Source organism: Dermacentor variabilis, chromosome 5 (genome assembly GCF_050947875.1).
Source record: "Dermacentor variabilis isolate Ectoservices chromosome 5, ASM5094787v1, whole genome shotgun sequence".
NCBI classification, from domain to species: Eukaryota; Metazoa; Arthropoda; class Arachnida; order Ixodida; family Ixodidae; genus Dermacentor; species Dermacentor variabilis.
The window spans coordinates 80,732,274-80,756,515 of record NC_134572.1 but is presented as its reverse complement, the minus strand read 5'-3'; the positions used below and the strand labels follow the sequence as shown (position 1 = coordinate 80,756,515).

Below are 24,242 nucleotides of genomic sequence, written 5' to 3'. Positions count from 1 at the left end.
TGATTGATTCTTATACAATGGCACAGACCCACTGCGGGAGAAAGGCCATGAACCGGGTGGTATGATAAACGAACAAAAGTACATCTAAACAAGGATGATGTACGCACGCCACTGGATGGTCGGTTGGGCTGGATCGATGTAGCATCGCAAGCGATATGTCTGCGACACGAAAAGCGTAAACCATTACCTTTTCGGTCCCGACACATCCACATTGAAATCACCGATGACCACAGGGGTAGTGTCGTCGCAACTAATACACGCAAAGTGAGTATCCGTGAACCTTACGGGCTGCTTGCCCCGTAAGGTTCATACCCTCGCAAGCCACTGCTTGCGAGGGTATGAGCCATTGATGATGGCATTTATGGATATGCTGTTCTGTATGTTGTATGCGCGATTAGAAAGAATGTAAGCACTGTTCGATTCACTTTGCTGAGTGCTTGTAGCCTCTGCGTTACGGGGCTATGAGCCATTGCATTTTTTTTTCACTTGCTTACGGAGGTGTTAGCCATTGATGATGATAGTTTTTGTGTGCGGACACGAAATTTCCATGGTACACTAGCCATATACAGCTCCGATCTAAAAATACAGGCGAAAATCTTTGTTGAGGAACGGCGTGGGTCTTCACCGTAAGAAAGGGAGGAAGTCGGGGTTGAGGTGACGGAATCGCCGGCGAAGATGGACGCCCGCCTCACGTCAAAACTTGCAGAGGGAGAGCATGTACGTCGTGGGCTCGATGTTCGTCGGTCGGGGTAGTCGAGTCTTCGAACGAGGTGATATGTGGTCGCGTGTGTTTCTCGCTGAGGCGTTGCTAGCCGAATCAGTCCCGCAGCATGTGTCCGGCGGCAGGACGGGCGCCCGCTGTGCATGCGGGGCATGAGACTGGTTCAGTGTACAGTGATTCTTTGACCATATAAGGTCACACTGGGATATGTGCTGACCAGCACACATTTCGATTCATCGTGATTCAACAAAGCGCGCTACAGTGGCCAATTTTGTGCTGTTCAAAAGATCGCGAGTTACCTTGCGGCAGTTGTATGTAAATATATCTTCAGCTTTCGGTGGCTGTCCTTGAGGCGCAGAAAAAAGAAACACGATAAAAGGAACCCGTCTTTATTGGGTTAAAAGAAACAAGCAGTTCGTGTGAGAAGAAACACGCAGAGGCTGAGTCGCCTTCGCACCAATCCATCACACCGTCGAATTCAGGATACTCGATGCTACGGGACAGAAAATCTAGACGCCTTACTATACTTAAGCTGCAAGCCCTGTATTAAACGCCGTAAATAGGCTGAATAACATTAGTGTGGTCGACATCCACACTGACTCGTTTAACGCCGAAGAAGGTTTCCAAGACGTCACAAATTTCCGAAGACACGTAGTGTTCACAACTCTCCTCCGTTCCGGAGAAAAATGCGCACTCTCTTTCAGGACAAAAAAATCCCATCTGATAACCTTCCTTCAGAACCCCGCTTTAAGCGTTTAGTCAAAAAACTACTTCAACTTTTCCGTCGGGACACGCTTGTCTTCACCCTCCGTGTATCTGCTCCTCTCTCCGTATTCTTTCTCGAGGGAGGGAAGTCTATCTTCGAAGAATACAGGCCAGAAAGATGGGGGAGGAGGGGGCGGCACTTACAACTTCCGTCGCCGGGGCCTGGAGTCCATCACCTGAACAACCCAGTGAACTGTCGAAAGGGCCCTGCTCCAGTGTCTACAACGAGCACTCACCACCTGTTGTGGCTATGCCCAGAAGCGAGGGTCACTCGAGAGAGGTTTCTAAGGGCTGCCAAGAGGTCTACCAAAGGATACCAAGGTTACGCGCATTGACTCATGGACGATAACTCCATTAAGCCTCCATTGCAATTTATGCATGAGGGGGCGTCCACACTCCTGCTTAAATGTGTATATATATATATATATATATATATATATATATATATATATATATATATATATATATATATATATATATATATATATATATGCCGCAGGGCAAGAGGCTAAAAAAAGACAGAAGAGAAGAAGGAAGAAGAAAGAAAAGAAAACACACACACACCCTTAACAAGAACAAAAGTAGAGATCACAGTTTCTGGCGGTAGCGTGCTGTCTCTTGGCCCATCGGAATGACGGCCTTCGGTTACCCCGCTATTCCGCGATCTGTGATTGATGTGCGCGTTCTACACTGCAAATGGCTCCTCGTTGACGAATCTGGTGATCATGTCGTACGCTGCCGCCGGCTGGTCGTACGGAAGGATGTGACCTGCGTCCCGAACGAGGACCAGCGTGCAGTTCCTCGTGTTCTGAGCGTAGCCGTGTATGTGCTGACCGTCGTGCGAGCGCCAGATTTTCCGCTCGGCGTTCGACCACTCCTCGCTCCCCGACCACTGCAGGGAGTCCATGAGTGCCTGGGCTGCAGTGTACGGGACGGTGATGTCCAGATGACCGTTATAGACGAGTACCTTATGACGAGAAAAAAAGAGAATGATAAAAAAGTGAGACTGCGGAACATAATTACGCGGCATATTTTATAATCAAGAAATGGATTTAGCAAACAGAGGCCCAATTAACAATGCTTTTCCTTTGTGAGCACTGTTTTCTGTATATATGATATCTAGGAGATATTGGTACCTTTAAGCAGTGTAAGCTACTCTCTTTCACGTATCATTACATACAGTGAACAACCACAGGAATAAGAAACTCGCATGAAATACACTAAAACTTACAGTCAGCCCACATAAGTCAAACACAACCAACCTTAAAGTGAAGTCAAACTGAAAGTCACATAAATACTCTAAGGACAGATTACACAATATGTGTCACATAAAACACGCCGAAACGCAAAGTCCCCTCGCATAAACGCAGTACATTCAGGAGGGAGCGTGCGGAGATAAGAAAACACGGAGTAAGTTCACAGAAAGGCAGATGAAATCAGGCCCAGAATGGAACATAAATTCAGTTCAAATAAAACACATACAGCGAGTTTTCGACTGGCGATAAAAGCTCTACTCAGCGTTTGCCGAGGATGACGTTCGTCTACAGAACTCTCTGGGGAGGGGGGGGGGGGCGGCGCTAACGTTCGCCTTTGCCATGAGTAGGCTGGCATGGGCGCCGTCTGTCAATGAGCCGCATTCGCTAATATGCACGACGTAACAGTTGGCTGGCCGCTCCTCCTACGGACCGTTTCATTGCAAGAATGCTTTTATGAATACATGCGCAGTTTATTGGTGGGTATTACACATCGGTAGAGGCCTGTGCTATCACCTCGACTGGCCGCTGCTGGACCTTGCCCAGGAATCGCCCTTTCTTCGCAGGTTCTGTGTAAATGCAGGCCAAAAATAACTCAACCTTCGCAGCCCTGTTCGAGTCGATGATAAACAGGGCCCGTATCCACAAAAAGCTTTTACTCTAGAACTGTACCTAAGGGAAAAATTCCGCAAATGCTGGTGGTCGACATATGAGTATAAGCCAAGGCGGCTGATCAGTGGCAATCAGTACTTACGATCAAGAAGCTTTGTGATTTCGGCCCCAGTACTCCAAAGAAGCAGGCCGCCTCATACTGTCAAAAACGTTCTTAAGCTGAAACTATAGGTCCCTTCAACATGTTTCGTCTGGTCTCGAAAACTCCCGCGTAACGCTATGGGAGCGCTTCACACAGCGCCCATAGTGGAGGCACCGCGGCGCTGGCACATGTAGGCCATCGGAGCGGACGCGCTACGGACGCCACGGGCGTTCTGTGCGCGCGCCCGCTTTTGCGCAACGATCGACTGCCATTGCTATCGGCGCCTGACTATGGTCGGCACAACGTGTCAAATCGCCACCCTGTTTAACGTAACAGACTACAGTAACAAAACTATCTGAACAAATAAACTAACTGCATAATAGCACTAATTAACCAAATGATTATTACAACTAATCGAACTAATTACTTAACTATTTAGCCAAAATGAATTATTTAGACTAGCAAATCAAACCAATTAATTAGCTAAGTTATGTAACTAACAGTAATACTCGCTGGCTAAACTAATCTACTTACCTATATTAACTAATCAAATATGACTAACTTACTAACTAAGCTAATTAATTTACCGAACTAGCTTATATAACTAACTAGACGAAGTGCAAGTAGACACAGCCGACCAAAACGGTTTGTGCAAGGAAGGCTACTGCGGACGAGGGGGCCACGTGAATCATACACCAGTGCCCTGTATAATCTAAGCACAAACGCATTGCGCGTTAAATTACTTTGCCAAAAGTTCCCATTGCATGTTCCCTCTACAAACATGCCTAAATAAATGTTGGAGAGGCGCCTTTTCTCGTAAAATATTTGCATGATCGCGCAGCCCAGCCATCTGGCGCGCCATACTGTTTCCCTTCTACTTGGGACAACGCCTCTGGGGCCAACTTCTGTCCCTATATGAAAGTTTCGGGAGATTTCGTGACCAGAAGGAAAGTGTAGAAGGACCTTGCTAAAGCTGTTTCTGAGAGTGGATAATAGGAAATGCAGATAGTCGACGTATGATTAGCGAAGTCGGCAGGTCAATGGCAAACAACACTTACGAACGAAATGCTCTGTGAATTTGGCCTATGTTGCTTAGCGATAGAACTACTGCGAATGCAATCGGCCATAAAAAATACGCTAAATATTGTGAAGCGACACGTGAACTGCAGCGCACCACAATGCATCGACGCCTAGGCTGGACAGAATTTTTCTATTACATCTGGAAGTTTTGACATGTATTTGTATAACACCCAGGGTCATGATCACCCCAGCAACCATCGTTTTTCGCTGACCATCACACAAATGAAGCTACCCATGAGTGCTAGCGTTTGTCACACTATGAAGCTAGATAACCTTGAAACCATGATCTTTTTGATCTCATCATCGTGGCACATGAACGTTTGCAATAGCTCGTAAATGCGAAGTTGATGTCAAACGAATGATTACTCAGACTCGCAAAGGAACACCATTAACACCAGTATACGCGAAAATATATACCTTGTAGTTTTCCACCAGCACGGTCAACCGCTCTTTAACAGACTTCATAAGGTCTGCGGCAAGGTGGACCGCAACTTCCATTGATCCGCCTTCGAAAGGGATTTGCCCGACGTGAATGGCTTTGCGCACCGTAGGAGTGTCAACGAAAGTCTTGTACCAATCTAGCGGCTCGGGTCTCTGAGTGAGCAGATAGTTGTAGCAGTACTCGTAGCCCGTGACATTTCCAAAGTACGTAGTGTCTCCAACGACAGCGCCGAAGATGAGAGAGGTCGCCAGCAGAGTAGCTTCCACATAGTTCTCTTCCCGGATCAGGCTCGCCGCACGATCGCACTCGTTTTGCATGTGCCTCGCTTGCTGCTTGTCCATGAGCCCGATGTAGTACAGGAAGTCCCCGTAGAGAAGCATAGTGATGGGGTCTGTCATGCCATTACCAATAGCGATGCCCTTGAAGTTGATCGGCACCCGGAGCTTGTCTTTGGACTCGTGCAGGGCGGCACCGATGCTCGGGACAAATTTTCCTGCGTAGAAGCGATGCACTTGAGGGCTAACGTTCAAGAATGCGCTCCCACGTAACTTGCACTAGTGGGTAGCCCGTTGACCGCCCAGTAGAGCGCCCAGTAGACTGCACAGTGTCAATAGTCGAAGGGACGATGGGTAACAAGCCCGCCTATCACTAAACGGCCTTCGCTGGTGTTGGCTAGGTGAATAAGGGGCCGTTGGCCAGCGCACATGTTGATTCACAACGACTTTCATGGCCAAAAATGGAATCTTAAGAACGAATGCCGGCAGGTCCAGTATAAGGAACGGTATTACAGCGACGACATATGTCAGTGACAGTTAAATGGCTTCGAATCCGACCACCGGGGCTTGTATTCACAAAAACCCCTTACGCTACATTTGTTCTTAAAATATAATTTTAACCAATCGTGATGCTGGACATATTAGCGAAGGCACCCGGCCACTGGGGAAAATAAACACTTACGATTGAAACGCTTTGTGAATTCGACCCCGGATTTCTAAAGTTGCCTCATTTGCTAAATAATAGGTCTGCCATTCGTCGATCAGTAGGAAGCTTTAGGCTCTTGGTACGCCACCTTGAACGTTTCTGGGTGTCGCGCAACTATTACATGCACGCACACCGAACACTGTGTGTGTGTGTGTCTTGCTCTTCTAAGCGTCCATGTAATAGTTGCGCTACGCCGAAAAGCTCTCATTCGTGCCAACCTTTCAGTTCGCGTTGCTGTTACACTTTTATGCACCTAATAATTGCGCCTGGAGCGAACACCATTTGATGCCGGGCCTCACGGCGAAACTGCCGATTTATTATTAGAAGTTCGGGAGCACTCTGTGCTCGACTGATGTGACCATCTCTGGGCATGGCTAAACATAACGCAATCGCAAGATTCTAGAAGCCCATGGCAAAAGAAAGCAGATAAGCCTGCAAACACGCCCTTATATTTTTTAAACAGAAGAAACGCCCCTACACATATGACTAGACAATCTGCCGGTCCATATTGTTACCACTGTGGTGCTATGTGAACGGTTTAGAATATCCTGTTAGGATTCCTACCCTATAGAGATAAGAAAAATTTATATAAGTCAAATGGGCAAAATTGTTCAGGCACTACTGGCGCTGAGAAGCACATTAGGTTCAATGACTTGACCTTTTAGGAAGCGGCAGGATTTAAACTCGCTGTTTGCTTACCTTCGGGATATTGCCTTGCGTTACAAGCTTTAGGAAATGCTATATACAGATTACAGTGACCAAATTTCATTTTTACATCACCTTCATCTTGAATGTAGTGCATCCGACTTCGTTTTACATATAAATGCTAAGTCCATCTTTCCCGCACGTTTCTTTCCACCCATTCCCCTTCTCTCATGGGGCGTTTCAATCACTCATCCCTTCCCTCGTGCAGAATAGCATATGGGCCACTGTACACACGGCGGCAGAAATCTCTGCGTTTTATTAAAGAGCTTTCGCCCTCTCTCTTCCAGGTTCAATGAAAACTTTCTTTTTGACTTGTTCCTTGTTGCTTTGCTGACTATATGCTATCACACTTGGCGATCATCCGTGCAAACACTTTGCAAATACAACTTTACTGCAAGTTCTACACACTTCTTTCTCTCGTAAACGCACGCTGTGCCATATTTAATTCATTCTTACCATTTTTTCGTCTGCGGTGATGCTCAAGCTGGAAAGAGTTTGGCAGTTTACAAATTAATGCGCCTTTTATCATTGTGGCGCGTCTAACTCAGGTTGAGTGCATATGTGTCGCTCAGGCAAAGACACTGCTGACATGGCTCTGCGAAGAGATTCGATGTGAGTTGATTTACTCGTAGAGAATAGCGCTTACCAGTATAGGGGACTGGTAAAGAATCGGATGGTATTGGAAAAGACGTGAAATGCAGGAAGTCAAAAAGAAAAAATGGAGAGTGAGAAATACAATAGAAGAAATAAAGAACGACATAGCAAGACGAACAGAAACTGTGCCAGTGAAACTCCTTTGAATCAAGGACACGTTCCTCAACATCAGAGGTGACATCCATGTGTGACAGTGCCCGAGAGCTGAGCCTCCAGGGAAAGCGCACACTAAAGGAAAACATTAGGCCGAGCTAGATCGAAATATCAAGCTTCTGTAATAACGAATTCGTCATTCACAGCAAGAACAGGGCTTTTGTAAGCGAGAAAATGACTGAAATGGAAAATTGGAGAGGTGTTGCCTATTTTGGACTGTGGTACTTATCATGTGATGTCAACACTGGCTGATGCACGGAGAACGGCAGAGAGGAATGTCACGTGTGGATTACGTCATACATTGCATGCATTGCATACATTGCATACATTGCATGGTGCACAGGAAACGACGATAGACTACAAGACGAATAATATATCGCTCTAGCTCAGCTTAATATTTATCCCTTGGTGTACCCTTAAATTATTACCAAGTCGAGAAGAAACCGCTACGTCCGCCTGTAGCTGGCGACCCCCTCAGGCATTTTCTTACATAACTTCCCGCCCTAACTACAGCCGATGCTCACCGCCGTATGATTCTCCGGACATGTAGAAATCGTTGGAGGCGTAGTCACTGAACAGTGTGAAGAACTGTTGCAGCAGCTCGAGCATGTCTCGGCTCACGTCGTCCTGGTTGGTTGCGTAGCCATCCTCGCTCTCCGTGAAGCTGAAACCGGTGCCCGCCGGGTTGTCGATGTACAGCATCGAAATGATTCGCGTCCACGTCAGGTTCCGCATCTGTGGATCGCCGTTCTCGTCAATGAAGTAAGGACCATGTTCCACGAACAGACCTTCGAGTGAAGACGTCCCGGGTCCACCCTGAAGCCAGGTCGACACTGGTGCGCTTTCGGGATTTTCCTGCACGCGCACACGTACACGCAAAAATAATATAAGAAAAGGAATTCCGTGCCGTAAGCAGCAAATGAATTATCACCAAGGATGTTCGTGCGTCTTTTTTTTTTGGTGCATGCTTTTTTTTCGATAGGTCATCGCGCACCATTTGTTATAATTTGCTCGGATATCTGACACCGCAGACGTCGTTCAGGTTCACTTTCAGGTTATCAATTTATGCGGTTATACCGTTGCTCTAATGATGGAGTCTGATGACCTCCAGCCTGAAGATCGAAACAGCTCGGGTTCAACCCCTGAAGTTCAACCCCTGCATAAGCCTCTTTTACATAGGCCGTTATTGCTCGGTTATGTATGAGGAGACTTAGCGTTACTATGTTAAATTTTCGTGATTTACTCAGCATCGTATCGTTCCCAACATCACCTGCAGGACAGATGCGCTTTTAGACCAGCGCTCTTCTCAGCACGAAGGCTTTCCAGTGTGGAGAAGCCAACCGGGTAATAGTTCTTCCACAGTGCAGTTAAAATTGTGGTGGTTTAGTGTCAGGAAGCTGGACAGCGGGTTATGAGGGATGCCGTAGGTGGAGGGCTGCGGATTATTTTTGACAACGCGGAGCTCTTCAGGGTGAAACTAAAGTACGATACACGAGCGTTCACCGTGGCTAATTGCACTATGGCCTCGAGCTCAGCATCACAACGCCATAACCACTGAGCCATCACTGCGGTTTTAGTGCACTTCTGTCGCTACTGAGCGTCTGTTTAGGTGCTGTTGAAAGGCTACTAACGAGAATACTAGGCAATTTACAGCTTTAGGGGTATATACTAATAATTAATAACATTTAATCAAAGTGAAATATCGGTGCAGTTGGCCCTTAAGGGAACCAAGGTAACATTTAAGTCTGTGATGCTTGTTTTGTGTGCTTCTAATTGAGTTTTGAAAAGGGGAAAAGTTGACCTGCGCGATGGTGAACACGGAGGTGCGGTTTCCATGTTGATACCCACCCTGGCGGGAAAGAACCAGAAGAAGAGGTGGCTGCCCAGCTCCTTGTTCACAGTGATGAACCCCGAGTAGCTGGTCACATCTGGAACATCGCCGATCTTGCCTACCCTGCTTTTCTGCAAGGCTTCTTCGTACTTTCCTGCCTCTATTAGAGGCGTCAGATAAAGCGGCTCTCCAACATCATCGTCTTCGCTTGACCTGGAACCTGAATAGAAGGAACACGATGAATTCATGCTGGCGCCTTTTTTGGCTTCCATAGGGGCGAGTTCTGTGCCCGATGGGGTTATTAATCTCGACTGGTCTAGTTTTATTATTCCAGAACGACCGGAACATTATCACCAAAGCATACATTGAAGCACGAGTGGGACGAACACTGAGTGCTAAGTTTATATTCAACAATTAAATTTGCTGTAAAATAGAAAATGTACAGAGAGCTATCTGGGCTGATCACCTAATTTTGCGAGGTCCAACAAACTGATATACAAAAGTGTACAAAAAGACACAATCTGAAGTTGAAATAGGTGCTTGGTTTAGGTGATTAAGGGAAAGTACAACAATAAATTTCGGGGCAGCAGTAGCAGACACCAGACGCACTTTTTTCTTTTCTCTTTAAAGTGCAGGTTTGTGCACTTTCTTTCTTTACGTGCACCCACTTTGTTCTTGTGTCACTGCTGTTGCCAAAACTGTCATTTGGTGCCTGGAGCGTTTGTTGTGATGGCTGGCGCCGAGTCAGACATTTGTTCTTATTGCAGCAAGCCTATATATTACTGCGATAGTGTATTAAAATGAAAATAGCGCAAATGTTCCTATCACTTCGGGGTATGCTCGGGGACAACAAGCCATTCTGCGAAAATAAGAACAGCTTTTTTTTCGCAAAGCATTCGTCTGCCCTACATGTAAAACTCGATCGTGCAAAGCGCAACGGCACATCGAACACAGCTTCCAGCCTTGGTGATATAAATGTTGCTGCTGAATTTCCCGAGATGAGCAGAAAACTTGATGGTCTGATGTAGCCGAGACAACATAACCACATTGAATAGCAGGTACAGACTATGTCGAATTACTTTGACATCATAATGAAGCGCCTTGACCAGTCAAGACAAAGAACTTGCTGACCTACGCAAAAGAGTTGAAAGAGTCGAATGCGCGCGCGATGAACGAAACCTCAAACAACTGAACGCAGTCTTAAATGAACCTAAAGTACGAAGCAGAAAAAAATGGCTTTATGGTGTTCGTTAGAACGAGCACGAAGACCTGTTGAGTGAGGTTAGCGAAGTGGCTAGATTAATGCAAGTAGCTGAGATTGTAAACTGCGATAATGAAGGATGTCATATGCTTCCCGTTAAGGGAGACAGAGTGCCGGAAATCATTGTTTGATTTGAACAGCAAAGTCAGATAATTGGCTCAGGAAATAGAAACCGTTTGGGAAACACGGGGAAGAATTTGTATATATGTGAAGAGCTGACCTGTAGAGCCTGATCACTGTTCCTAATTAGGAAGGAATGGGCACGGAACAACTGCCGGTTTGTCAGGCATTCCAGTGGCGAAGTGTTCATCCGAAGCTACCATGGTTCGGATCGGGTTGAGGTAATCGGCGTATAAAATTTGTCAGTGTTTTTTATTGATTCTTCTGCGCACGTTACCTCGTGACATGCACGTAATTTTACCATCTGAGTGGATCAATCATGGTTCCTTGCCATGCTTTCACATAAATGCATGCTCTCTAAATAAAAAATAAATGAACGCGAGGAGTTTGAACTGTTATTTCAAAGCTACGGCTTCTAATTCGCCGTAATGATATCAGAGTCATGGCTGAATAATGATTGTTTTCAACTACCACTGTTTTCAGCTTTCAATGCAAACGGTGTTGCCAGTCGCGTTTAAGGTTTGCCTATGCTTGTCAATGAAAAAGAAATCAGCTGCGTATTCGTACCAGACTTCTGTTACTCGTCCGATGACGTCGAAGTTGTTTCAGTAGTAGCCAACAACACTGTATCATTAGTGTTTTAACAGGCCACCCAATGGGAATGTGCGTCTATTTCTTGAATTTCCTGAGTCTTACACACACACGCACACACACACACACACACACACACACACACACACACACACACACACACACACACACACACACACACACACACACACACACACACACACACACACACACACACACACACACACACACACACACACACACACACACACACACACACACACACACACACACACACACACACACACACACACACACACACACACACACACACACACGCACACACACACACACACACAAAGAAAAAAACAGTGACCCTACTGTTAACTTATCGTACAAGAGAGAATTTACAGAAACTGTACAGTCTTTTAAATTACTGGAAGCGTATTTTTCAGAACATATGTCGTGGGAACGACAGATAAATCATATCGCCACGAAAGCCCCCCCCCCCCCCCCACTCCAAATTGTAGGTTTTGTAGTATGGCATGGGGGGGGGGGGGGGTGTGCCCTGCCACATAAAATAAAGTTGCTTCTGTAGAATGCCCTATTAAATTATTACCTAAATTACTTTTCATTAGCGCGGCAACCACTCGGGCAACAAACTTAACAAGGATATCTGTCCTACAACGTTGAATTCTTCGTAGTATTGTGTATAATATACCTTACGGACATACAGTCAGGCACTTGCTTAACGAAGAGAAATTAAGAGATCCCTTAAATTTACATGCTTACAAATTATTATGCAATTATAGAAAAAAAACAAAAGCAATCGACAGAGCTTGCATCAAAATCAGCGTCACTGCGCCCTTTCAAATCTCCGTATCCGCTCCGTCAGAAGGCAGCCTGGGCGTTGCCTACTGTACGGATAACTTGCCTAGCCTTTGAGACGATTAGTCACCAGTTACCGGTGCTTTTAATTGAACTGAATAACTCGGACGTTTTCCTTCAGAACCTATCAAATGCGCATCTACGCAGACATATTATCGATAGCTGCGTGACAGTAAAAGCTTCGTAACGTAACACATCGGCAGTGTCTCTCCCCCTAAACATGCTACGATTCCCAATCTACTTGCAGGGCTGATGCCCCACCTTGAAGTGTGATCATTTTTCGTTCTTATTCTTATTTTGCATCTTGCTGAAGTCTTGCGAACTCAATTCGTACGCTCCTCTTTCTTGTACAATATGTACGGGGCCGAATGAAACTTCTCAAATGTGTTCCAGCAATTGTTTCTATTAGGAATAAGTAGTTTGTTAATGTAATTGTATGTATGTGGGATGTTCCTTGCTGCCGCCTGCACTAGAAGATGTGACCCCTTCGTCAAGCGTTTCTCGTTTTTAGTCTCACGCCTGCCATCAACCTCTGTATTGAATAATAATAATAATAATAATAATAATAATAATAATAATAATAATAATAATAATAATAATAATAATAATAATAATAATAATAATAATAATAATAATAATAATAATAATAATAATAAAAGAGAGCACGAGACAGAGTGATTACGCCATATGTAGATTACGTGAAGAGTTTCGACAAACACATTCACAAAAATACCAATTGACACTAAGACACAAAGGGAAACCTCGTTAATCGACTATCCTTTAGTGAATTTTAGCGAATACGTCTCAGTTGCGTAATTGAACTCAAGCACAGTTAAGGAGGCGTCCAAATGCCTAAACTATATTGGAAAAGCGCTAGCTCCGAGACGTCTGTTTGCCAAAACGGGCGGACAAACAAACTGATATTCCTCGTGATTCTTCACCTACAAAGCGCCCATTTTCTTTAGTACTGCGGAAAAGAACTACGTGGATTACCAATGTATTCCGGCGAACAATTAGGTGCAGTTTATCTCGAAGGTGCTGCTATAGAGTAAGGGTTTCTACTAGATATATGCTCTCTGACTGCTGGTCAGTTTCATTCTCGCAGTAGGAAGCTGTCCCGATAAGTAAGTAATTTATGGCTATTTGGTCTATTTGTGCTAACTGAACCGACGTCATTACCTTTCGTAGAGGTAATATATACATCGTCAATCGATTCAGCTCAAGAGGTGGAATTGTGCCGTCTGCCAAAAGATATCTGTTCGGGGTTAGTTTCGTTGTTTTCCACATAAAATAACAGCGTTCTGCGATGCGCACCCTCTGTTGCCTGAGGTGTTAAGAGCCTGTCTTTCGCGGGAAATGTTGTTGACGTCCCGCCATACCAGCCGTTCTCCATTATTGGGCAGGCCGCGGCGCAAACGAAATCTGATGTCTATTTTTATATGCACCGAAGGAGAGGAAAAAAAAAAAAAGAACACAGCTTTTCTTTTCTCCGTTGCCCACTTTTGCTTGCTGACAGACAGCGCAGGTATGAGCGCTTTCTTGTGTGGCTCTGGACCAATGTAATGGTGGTGCAAAAGAAAGTGATTTGCAACAACAACAACAACAACAACAACAACAACAACAACAACAACAACAACAACAACAACAACAACAACAACAACAACAACAAAACTTTCTGTGTTATTAAACTAGCACCTGCAAAACATGCGCTAGAGGGCTGAAACATCGTGCCCTTTGTGGCGACTGTTTACTGCTACACGGAAGGTTTCTTGCAGGGTCGGGCGGATGCGGAGTGACGCGTATGCGCACTGAGGCTGACGCACCTGGTAGCTGCAGGCTGTGCGGACAGCTCGTCTGCTCTGCACAAAGCGTTTCAATCTGCAGATGGTTGCTCCGACATCCTGAACGTTTTCAACATTTATGACTGGAACGAACATTCGCTGCCTTGGCCCGGATATTATGCGGTAATAAACTAGCGATAGAGTGGCTAGTAGGGTTAACGGCACGGCATCACTTGTCAGCAGCGGGCCTTTTATGGCAAATGTCAGCGGCCTGGTCAGCTGTCGCTTGCGTGAAAGTAGAACTCACACGCATGCATTGCGAGAGGCGCGGTGGATCGCAACTTGTGCTTTACTGTAAAGGATTCAAACACTGTGTTTCGTTCTGTTTTGGCGCTTAGAGGGGCACTTAAGACAAGCGGTAACTTGAGCTGCAAATCGGTAGATAACATTTTTGTAATTGTGAATCTGTCAGCCTTGGCGGATGTGCAAACTTGCTCCTCCAGAAAGATAGCGAAAATACTGCTCTCGCATCAGCTTATGTGACGCCACGTATTGGCAGTGTATTGTGGGTGCTCCATATATAACTATTTGAGAACAACGAAGGAATATCTTGCGTCCGCGAATGGGTGAAGATCCAGCTAGCAGCTTTTGTATGTCCACAGCTGTTGTCATTGCGCGGGGATTTTTGAAATATGTGAGAACGCCGCGAAGCTTATAGTGTCTCTTCTTGCTGTAGCATCTCAGTTTACTTAAAAACAAAATAGAAACGCAAAAAAATGGACGCAACTTCTCGCATTATACTGACGATTCCTTGGTAGGAGCGAGCTTTGTTCCTTAGTTGCTGCTAGTGTTCGTGTAATGACGCAGACGAGCTTTCTGACAGTATGAGGCAGGTAGTCGGGCACAGAAGGAAGTGCGTAGCTTGACAGGGAAAAAATGATACGTATATCGCGTTCCTCATAGTCTCACTTACAGGTTGTTGAAAATGGGTTTCTAATGTTTGCAAATATATCGCAAACACAGTGGGTTTCTAATGTTGGCAAATATATCACAAACACCTGACAGATAGTCACATTAAACAAGAAAATACGGAGGGAGAAAATTGAGTTCTTGCACACTTCTGCAATACCGCGTGAGAAACGTGACACATCATCGAAGCCAAAGACGTGTGTGTGCATGACCACTCTCCTGGTCGGACGACGGCAGCCGTAGATTCTGCTACGGTGTCACACTGTGGCGTGAAATCGAGCGTATCAGTGTGGCGCCTGTTTGACAAAATACAAACGTTACGCTGAATACGGGAAACCTGCGGTGAGGCTGCGTACAAGAGTTACACACAGAAAATTTGTTTTGTTTCCATTTACTTGTTTTTGTCCTCAGTAGACTTCGTACTGAGATGTAAGAAAATGCGTTATTTTTGCAAAGGGTGGTTTGTCAGAGCTGCACTTCACCCACACCTCAAGAAGGCTAGGAATGACAGAAGCGACGACATATTGCGCCGCTGATTCGCAGAAAAGGGAAGACGAGAACTGCGCACCTCACAATTATATCGTGATTTCAGCACGCAAGAGCCCAGAATGTAATTTCAATTTAAGACGAGAACGTCTCGCGCCAGTGGTTGCGAAAGTGTGCAAGTGCTGATCTTTCGCTTCGCGCACTGAATTAGTTCGCTGCTGGATGTGTTTCTTCAAACGTGAAGTTTCGTTGTAACGTACGTTACGCGCGCAGTTGTTTTGCAATACGCCTCTTTCTTTAACCACTGCGAAGGTGCACCTACACGTAACAAAGAGGAAAAAATGAAATAGCAGCTGTCGGCGAATTAGCAGGCTGTCAATATTTTCGTTATCGTATCACACCATGACGCGCATCGGTTTTTTTAAAAGTGCAAGAAATACCGATATGTATTACTGCGACCATTCTCCTGGACGTATGAGTACAGGGGCTCAAGAAATGATAATAGGGGATGCACGGATTGAATGCGCAAGCAGTAGTGTCCACATTAATCATACAACCCATTTGTTTCTTGTTTCGGGAGTGGTACTAAGATGTACATTATCATAAGAAGCATGTGAATTTTTATGAATGGGATGCAACAGCGCAAGGGCCGCACGAGTGGGCTGTAAAGAAATATGTAAATATTATAAGTTTCTTTGATACTAACCTCTGCCCATTCGTGCAGAGGTTGGTAACAGTTAGTTATCACCGTTATCCCTGTTATCAGTTAATCGCTGTCAGAGACTGCTCTTCTGTCACTGCTACGGCACCCGATACCAGATATATTGATACCTGATGGTACCTGACAACTTCTGCTGCATCTATTAGGGACCTTCGTTGCAGGAAGCAGTGAACGCCATTGAGACCATTATTGTTCTTACCTTCACTTGCAGGATCGATACTGTAACGCCGCGCTATCTTGTGCCTGAAAAACCACCGAATGAAAAGAGGTGTTTTAGGGGTCACCATTCTACACTTTCTATTCAACGTTTTTCATCATGAGCCGTTAAATGCTGTGCCAGAAAGCAAATGGAGATGATTGGCGAAATACTACGCGGGGCTTCGGTGGTTCTGTATGCGACTAAAACGTTATATTAATCGTCACGTGTGGCAATTCGTTCACAACGATTCTGTCTGCAGAAAAGCCCACGTGGGCGCAGTTTGTTCATTTTATTAATTAATGAAGCGATGTAGAGATGTGGAAGTGCGGGACCATATTCATTTGCGCAAACAAAATTGGGTTCGCAGGAGATCACATGACCTGCAGTGAAGTAACATATCAGAGAAGCACCTTGGAACACAAAGGAGGCCCGTCATTATATAAGGATAAAGAAAAAGTACTTGAGAAAGTAAGCATCTGCTCATACCAAATTTTCTTTTAAACTAAGAGGATACCTTTCGTAATTTGTACAGTTTATTATTTCTTTGACGTAGCTTCTGCCATGACATTGAGAATAGTAATTTCTTAATTCGATGCTACGCGTGTGAGCGTAGTGTGAGCCATCGCTCCTAGATGGCCGCCGTCCCGCAGCCAATAGATCCCCTTTATTCTGGCTTTAGCACCGGACTGTGAGCCATACGGCGATAACGCATGAGCAGCAGCCAGCAGCAGCAGCAGGCGCTGGCCACAGTCAGGAAAGTCCGGGATTGTTAACAAAGAAAGCTTCGCCTTAAAATGATTTGCGGATGATGAGAAAAGTAGAACTGATGAGTAAGAGAAAAACGGTATGCGTAGCATCGATTAAAGAAATTGTGTCGACTGGGAGGGCATGCAGCCTAGTACACCGTTTAGAAGCGCGGCCTGCCCAGACATGCCTGCAGCTTCTGTAACTACGTCGGCGCGTCTAATGCACACACAATTCGGGAATATTCTCACAAGGTACCACAAAAACGCTTCACACAATGTGTACTACTCACTGGCGCTTTTAATTTCAGGAGAGCTGACCGCTCCACCGAACGACCGCGAACATTGCCTTTCTACGGCTGCTGCTAAACACACTCCGACAAGCCGGTGAAAGAAGAGTGGTGGACACAACACGATATCAGCGGACTCCGTGTGTTGAAAATAAATAGACGCTAATCGTTGGAGAGGGAGATCTGTAGCTTTGTACAATTAATTGTATGGAAAATCAGTTCTGCAGATGCCCGCAATGTGGGGGAAGGTTCATGAAAGGGACACGGATTGTCATCCACCCAACTGTAGCGCTAAGCTAGAATACCCGTATTGGTTTCCTTTGTAGGTTCATGCAACAGTTGGCTGGAGGGTAACTTTCGCTTTCCCAACTCATCGTGCTAGCTGTGCGCGACCTCTTTTGTGTGCGTCCAATGTTCCCAACGCGTACAGTATATCATAAAAACGCTAAATACATGTTAAAAAGAGCCATTGAATACGGTGACCATTTCCATGCCTTTCACGAGGTGGGTGCGCCCGTGCATTTCTGGTAAAAACGGCCAAGTGCGAGCTCAGTTCGTCTGCTGTACTTTGAATTTTCTAGCAATGCCATGGACGAGCCTAGTTTTGTTTTAGTGATTAGCTGGGATTTGGGCAGACGGCAGAAAACAGTCCATGAGGCAGCGCAATCAGAAACGAGTCTATTCATTCTGAGCAGGTAAAATATATCGGCAACAATGGTCTTTACAAATAATTTGGACATTTTTTGTAAGAATTTGAAGTAATAGCGTGGCACGGATGGAGTAATTTCTCTACAGTATATACCGAGAAGCTAAACGAGTCGAGTTAAGATACCGTGACAAGCATAACTTAATAGCTATAGTATAGAACCAAACTTTATTATAAAGACCGCTGAGTTGGATAACAAACCATGACAAAACTTGAAGCCACGTCAACAGTGGCTTTTGTAGAGAAGTGGGCAACCAAAACGGCATTCACAATTAGCCTACATTGACGAAGTACCAAGGTATTGGTAAAATAAAGTTATTTTCGAAGAACAGTTACCGAACGTCTGAGTGCCGGCTTATCGCTAAGCTTGGTCTAAATTTTGACTTGCGGATGCGGGCACAGTACTTCAGCGCTTTAGTGCGGGCCCACGAGACAGTACTTTAATTACTGAGGATATAATAAGGACCTCATGAATGTTAATACGGTTAGTATGTTCAACGTCTGGTCAGGGCCAGTGATGAGTTTAATAGTTGCCAAGATACTGCTGTGATGAAGCATATTCTCAAAAATAGGCACTAAAGTACGCAAGGACACTTACCTGTAGTCGTGATTTGCGCAGACGATAGATGAAAAAGCGATGCTGCATAGTAGGAGCCCGAGCGCAGTCTTCATTCTGATAATGGTTATCGTGCAAGAAAAGGGTGAACTTCAAGCAAATAACAATGCCGTATTCACTATAGTGTTTTATATACGAGTTTATATAGTGTTTATATATAGTGTTTATATATCAGAACAAAAACGACTTCCTCCTTCAGTTGACAAGCACGTTTTCAACGGGGGGCTTGGAACCTATCGTCGCAGGAAGCGCGAGACAAGTTCACCGGAAGTTAAACCCATTTGTCAAACGAAGCACGCCGCTCCTAACTGACATTCTTTGCCAGCAATACTTGTAACATTGCGTACATTATTGCTTTTCACTCCGACATTACGACGAAATGGCTAAGGTTTTCTGTTTCTGAGTACGATATCCCTTTCTTTTGTTATTGTAAAAAAAATAATGTTGCGTTAATAGCAGGCACATAGCCGGATCGCTGTTGGGCGTACGATATCACTTCTGTCTGTTGCTAAGATGTTGCGTTAATAGCAGGCACATAGCCGGTTCGCTGTTGGGCGAAATTTCGAAATGGTTTGTCGTCACCTAGTGTGTTTTCGTGCACTTCCTTGAAAAGCACTGGCGGCAGTATTTCCCAGGCGCCTTTTGTGCATGGAGCTCGAAAACTCGATTTTTCTGTGACTGCATTCCCTATGCGTGTTAAAATTCGATATATGTGCCAACGTTCGTCTAGAACCGCACAGGCCGAAGTCAAGGTTCAAAATCGTGAGCATTGATAAACATAATCAATCTGCAGTGTCTTGCGCACATAGTAAAATACTTCACAATAGTTCTGTACGGGATGTAAAAGCGATTATGATGTGCTTATGACGTATAACATGTTTTGAGAACAAAAAAGCTGAGCTAGATGAACGTCTGAGCGTACGCTGGCATCGCTGGTATGTCGTTATGCAGATGGCGCCTTTCTTTTGAGCTTCTTTTCCGGCAATAATATATGCGAGTGAGTTTCCGATATAAGCTGTTTTCCTCTTAAAGTAAATTCGATACGGTCGGTTTATCTTCCATATTTAAAACCTTGTTTTTTGGAGTCCGGTAGGGAGTTTACAAATGTCGAAAAACTCGAACCCACTAAAATATTTCAATATTTTACGATTTCTCGTTGACGTTTCCTTGAGTTGATGCGCAAAAGCGGAAACGGGTTTAGAAATAAATCGTTAGCAGGGTGCAGCCATAGGATGTTAAAGAGAAATTGTGTCTAAAAATGCAAATTAACGATTCCTACCAATGCATTTTAAAAGGAATTTTTTTATTCTTAAGAACACATTATGAAACGTCCTTGCACAAGATGTCTTACCTGTGAGGAGATAAATGTGTATAGACTAAGTTATGGCACGAATATATCTCTATTGCAATGTCTGTAACTATGAGTCAAAATCTCAGTTTGCCGTGGTTACGCGATTTTTGGCTACGTAAAACTGTCCCCACTTGAATGTCAAGATGTAGACCCCAGCTAGGCCATCGAATTTTCGCCGACTCAGTCCGAACTCCTTACCATCAGCATCAGTCGTTAAATATCTTATCTGTCTTATCACTAGATTCTTCTTTCCGGGTGTTTGACTCTGTCGTTGAACGACAAAAACATTGTACGTGAGCGCATTATGCCGTTTGTGTAAGATTTTAACCGCATCATCACCAGATTGCGATTTTTTTTAACGAATGACAACATGTTGACGTTCACGTCGAAAAATAGTGCGCCCAGGTTTCACAGTTACTTCGCGCACATGTGTCTTTTCAGCAGTGAGTTTAACACCCAGTGGACATCGCACATACCTATGTCTGACTGCTCACTGGACTACCCCAGCACAGCGCTTCGCTTGGATGGTTCCAAAGATACAATACACTTTTGCCTTCATTGACGCCATGCTGAAGCAGCTATAGACGTTAGGAGCACCACGATCACCAAGACAAAAACAATGTCACCATCGTTATGGCACAACTTACGTTTTTGACACGTTACAACAGTTCATATAAGCTGTTTTTCTGATCCACGAAGAGACCTTGCTCACACCGCATACAACTAAGACTCAGGCTTTGCAGTGGGCACAATATTATAAGTGGGACGAAAAAGCGCCAGCAGGGTACATCGCACTGTGACACGCCAAAGTACAGGCAGCCGGTGTGCATCCGCTGTCGCATTTTTCGACCTTGCCCGGACAGCTGCAAGCAGCTGCTGGCGGCAAAGACGCGGCACAAGCAAAGGACGTTGCTGGCGTGAACGCAGATTGTCCCTATTAATTTTTAACCGCGCGTCTCTAAACGACGAGAAAGTTATCCCAATTCTGCTGTCTTCACAACACAGTCATGAAATTGAAAAAAAAAAATTATAGATATAAGCCTGATGATGACCCAGCGCGTTCGACGAGCGGCGATCGAATTCGCTGACAACTTGAAAGTGAGTTCTATACCCGGCGCGCGGTCAGTGCTCTTTCCCTTAGCTCGGCTGAGCTTCGTAATTGGCTAAACATAGTGCTATGCGTCACTGCCGCGCCTTCGCGGGAATCTTGAATGTTAGAGGTCAGGAGGCGTCCCCTGGTGTTTAGTGCTCAAATGCCTCTAATTTCTGGGCATGCATCTGAAAGGCTGCTATTTGAGGAATAAGGTGAGCATACGGGACAAATATTATGCTGATTCCACGCGCTCTCGGAATCGATGTTAAGCGAAGCATTTTGCGGGTAGCTGGCTGTTCAGCCCCGTTTGAATTCTTCGAAGAGTTACGAGATGTACCAACGTGTTTGTATAAGGTAAGCAGTTGTGTTTGACGCGCGCCTGTATGCGACGGTAGAAGCAGGACGACGACCGTAGTATGAAGGCGATAAGACATTTTCTTTTGATCCAAAAAAAAAAAAAAAAACGTTACAGCCTGTTCTGTTACAACCAGTACCAATTCCCAAGGCGGCAGAGTGTGGCGCAGCATCTTCGTAGCGTTCTGCTACGAAAAAAAGAGTGGGGAATGTGGGCCGATCCCGCAAGCGGTGTGCTAACACAGCGTCTCATAGCGTTAGCTGCCACAAGGCAATAATGAGGGAAGCTGGCACTCTCCGGCTGGTAACGCAAGGGAAAGAGAGTGGTAAGTCTGTAGCCGAATGGAGACTTGCGCGCACGAGGCTCTAGCTCGTGCTGTGTGACTTGAAGCACGTTCCAGTCGTCTCAAAGAGCTAGCTGGCGTTGTCACGAAAGGAGCATGCGTGGGATCGTGGCTTAGCAATAAAGAAAAAAACAGACGGGATCGTGGCCTAGCCGTTAGACTATAAGGCTGCTGTGCTTGGCGTTAGAGGTTCGATTCCGCCATCGCAGACTTTTGAATATTCTATTACAGCGAAGGTGTATACCTCTACCGTCCAAGCAAAGTTTCGTGTCGTTGGCGTGGTAAGCAAAAAACTCCCCATACGTGGGCCGATCCCGGAGATTGTGCAATGCCGGGCCGACCCGCGGCGGAGGTGAAGCAGGCGTTAAGCACTCCCCATACGTGGGCCGATACCGAAGATAGTGTTTATTTATTTATTTATTTCAAAATACTGCAGGCCAATGTGGTGGCCCGAGCAGGTGTGGGTTACATCCAACATGAATGTACAAAACAACAGACAACAAAAAGCAAGCAAGAAAGAAAGAAGCAAAAAGAAGAAAAAAGGAGAAATAAAGCTTAAGAGAGAAGGTGACACTCCAACTCAGCGAGAAAATTATTGGAACCAAAAATATCAGACGGCAAAGAATTCCATTCTTCCAGAGTTCTTGGAAAATAACTGAATTTGAAAGATTTTGATCGGGCAAAGATTGGGGTTAGTGCAAATTCATGGCCATGGCGTGTGCGTCGTGTTGTTAAGGGTTTTATACTGTCAGGAAGATCTTTTTATGTTACCAAACATACAATTATAAAGAAATGAAAGGCGACTAAACTTTCTGCGGGCTTCTAGAGTAGAAATACAGTTTAATTGCATTAGGTTGGATGGGGAATCAAGTCTACGATATTTGCCAAATATAAACCTAACAGCCTTTCTGTTAATACGTTCAAGTTGCAAGATATTTCTTCAAATAGGGATCCCAAATGATAGAAGCATACTCAAGCTTAGAATGAACACACGTATTATAAGCTAAAAGCTTTGTTTGCGAGGGTGCGAATTTCAGCTTTCTTTTAAGGAACCATAACTTACGTAGTGCAGATATCAGAAATGTGGGTTGACCAAGTTAAGTTGCTTGTGAGGGTGACACCTAAGTACTTATATTTGCCTACAATCGAGATACTATTGTTTCTAACGGTATAACAGAACTGGCTAGGATTTAGTTTCCTGGTGATACGCAGTAGTACTGTTTTCTGAGTATTTAGTTGCACGCCCCATTTTTGACACCAGTCGTCAATAACATTCAGTGAATGTTGCAATTCAATGTGATCTCTGGGTGATACAATTTGTTTAAAAATGATACAATCATCCGCGAACAAACGTACAGACACATTTTCGGGAGTAACATCAACCAAGTCATTAACATAAATTAAAAACAAAAGTGGTCCCAATACACTTCCCTGTGGGACTCCAGACGTGACATGAAGAATAGCAGATGATGAATCATTAATTACCACATACTGTTGTTTGTTGTGAAGATAAGCCCCAATCCTTTGAACTATTTTTCCTAGTAACCCCAAGCACTGTAATTTGTACAGCAATTTCCCATGTGGCACTTTATCAAAGGCTTTACAGGAATCAAGAAAGAGAACATCTATTTGTCCTGATGCATCAAGCACTCGTGAAAATTCATGTACAGTTGTAACTAATTGTGTAACGGTGGATAACCCTTTTCTAAATCCAGGTTGAAATTTTGATAGTACATTGTTATCACTAAGGAATTCATGAATGAAGTTTGCAATAACGCGCTCGAGAAGTTTACAACAACTGCTTGTAATAGAGATAGGACGATAATTCTCAAACGACAAGTGGTCACCTTTTTTATGAATCGGCTTAACGCGTGCTATACCCCAGTCAGCCGGTATTTCCCCTGGAGGCAGTGAACAGTTAAAAAGAGCAGTTAGAAACCCGGATAAATACTCAGCGTATCGGTTAAGAAAGGCATTAGGGATACCGTCAGGCCCAGCAGATTGTTTAGGATCAAGTTTTAACAGCATATGTATTACTCCTTCCCTCGTTACTTCTATGTCAGTATCAGTTTCAACGACTGAATTCTGAAATTCGTAATCATCGGTTTTAGTAAAAACACTCTGGAAATATGCATTAAAATGTTCAGCAATAGCACAGGAGTCAGTTATCACCAAACCATCGACATTCATTTTGCTAATCCCGGTTTTCGAATCACTTAAGTAGCGCCACGACTTTTGGGGGTTAGTTTGAAGAAAATCTGTCAATGTATTAGTATAAAAATATTTCCTTGCTTTTGCCAAGCTTGTTTGTAGCTTAACTTTTAATTCTGTAAACTGGGAAGTCATTGTTGCACGCTTCTTGCGTAGTCTTTTAATTTTACGCTTCATGTGGATCATTTCTCGGTTAATCC

The 24,242-nt window shown here is 44.6% G+C and overlaps 1 protein-coding gene across 1 annotated transcript; it reads right to left on the bottom strand.

The window, feature by feature from the left end:
* Positions 1 to 1,971: 1,971 nt before the first annotated feature.
* Positions 1,972 to 20,788, bottom strand: LOC142582871 (venom serine carboxypeptidase-like). Its single transcript, XM_075692961.1, has 7 exons — positions 20,688 to 20,788; positions 18,672 to 18,746; positions 16,335 to 16,378; positions 9,357 to 9,559; positions 8,033 to 8,363; positions 4,991 to 5,508; positions 1,972 to 2,453 (listed from the first exon to the last, which is right to left on the bottom strand). The coding sequence occupies exons 1-7, from the start codon at positions 20,711 to 20,713 to the stop codon at positions 2,172 to 2,174; spliced, it is 1,479 nt and encodes a 492-aa protein (XP_075549076.1). The 5' UTR covers positions 20,714 to 20,788; the 3' UTR covers positions 1,972 to 2,171.
* Between the last annotated feature and the right edge of the window lie 3,454 nt (positions 20,789 to 24,242).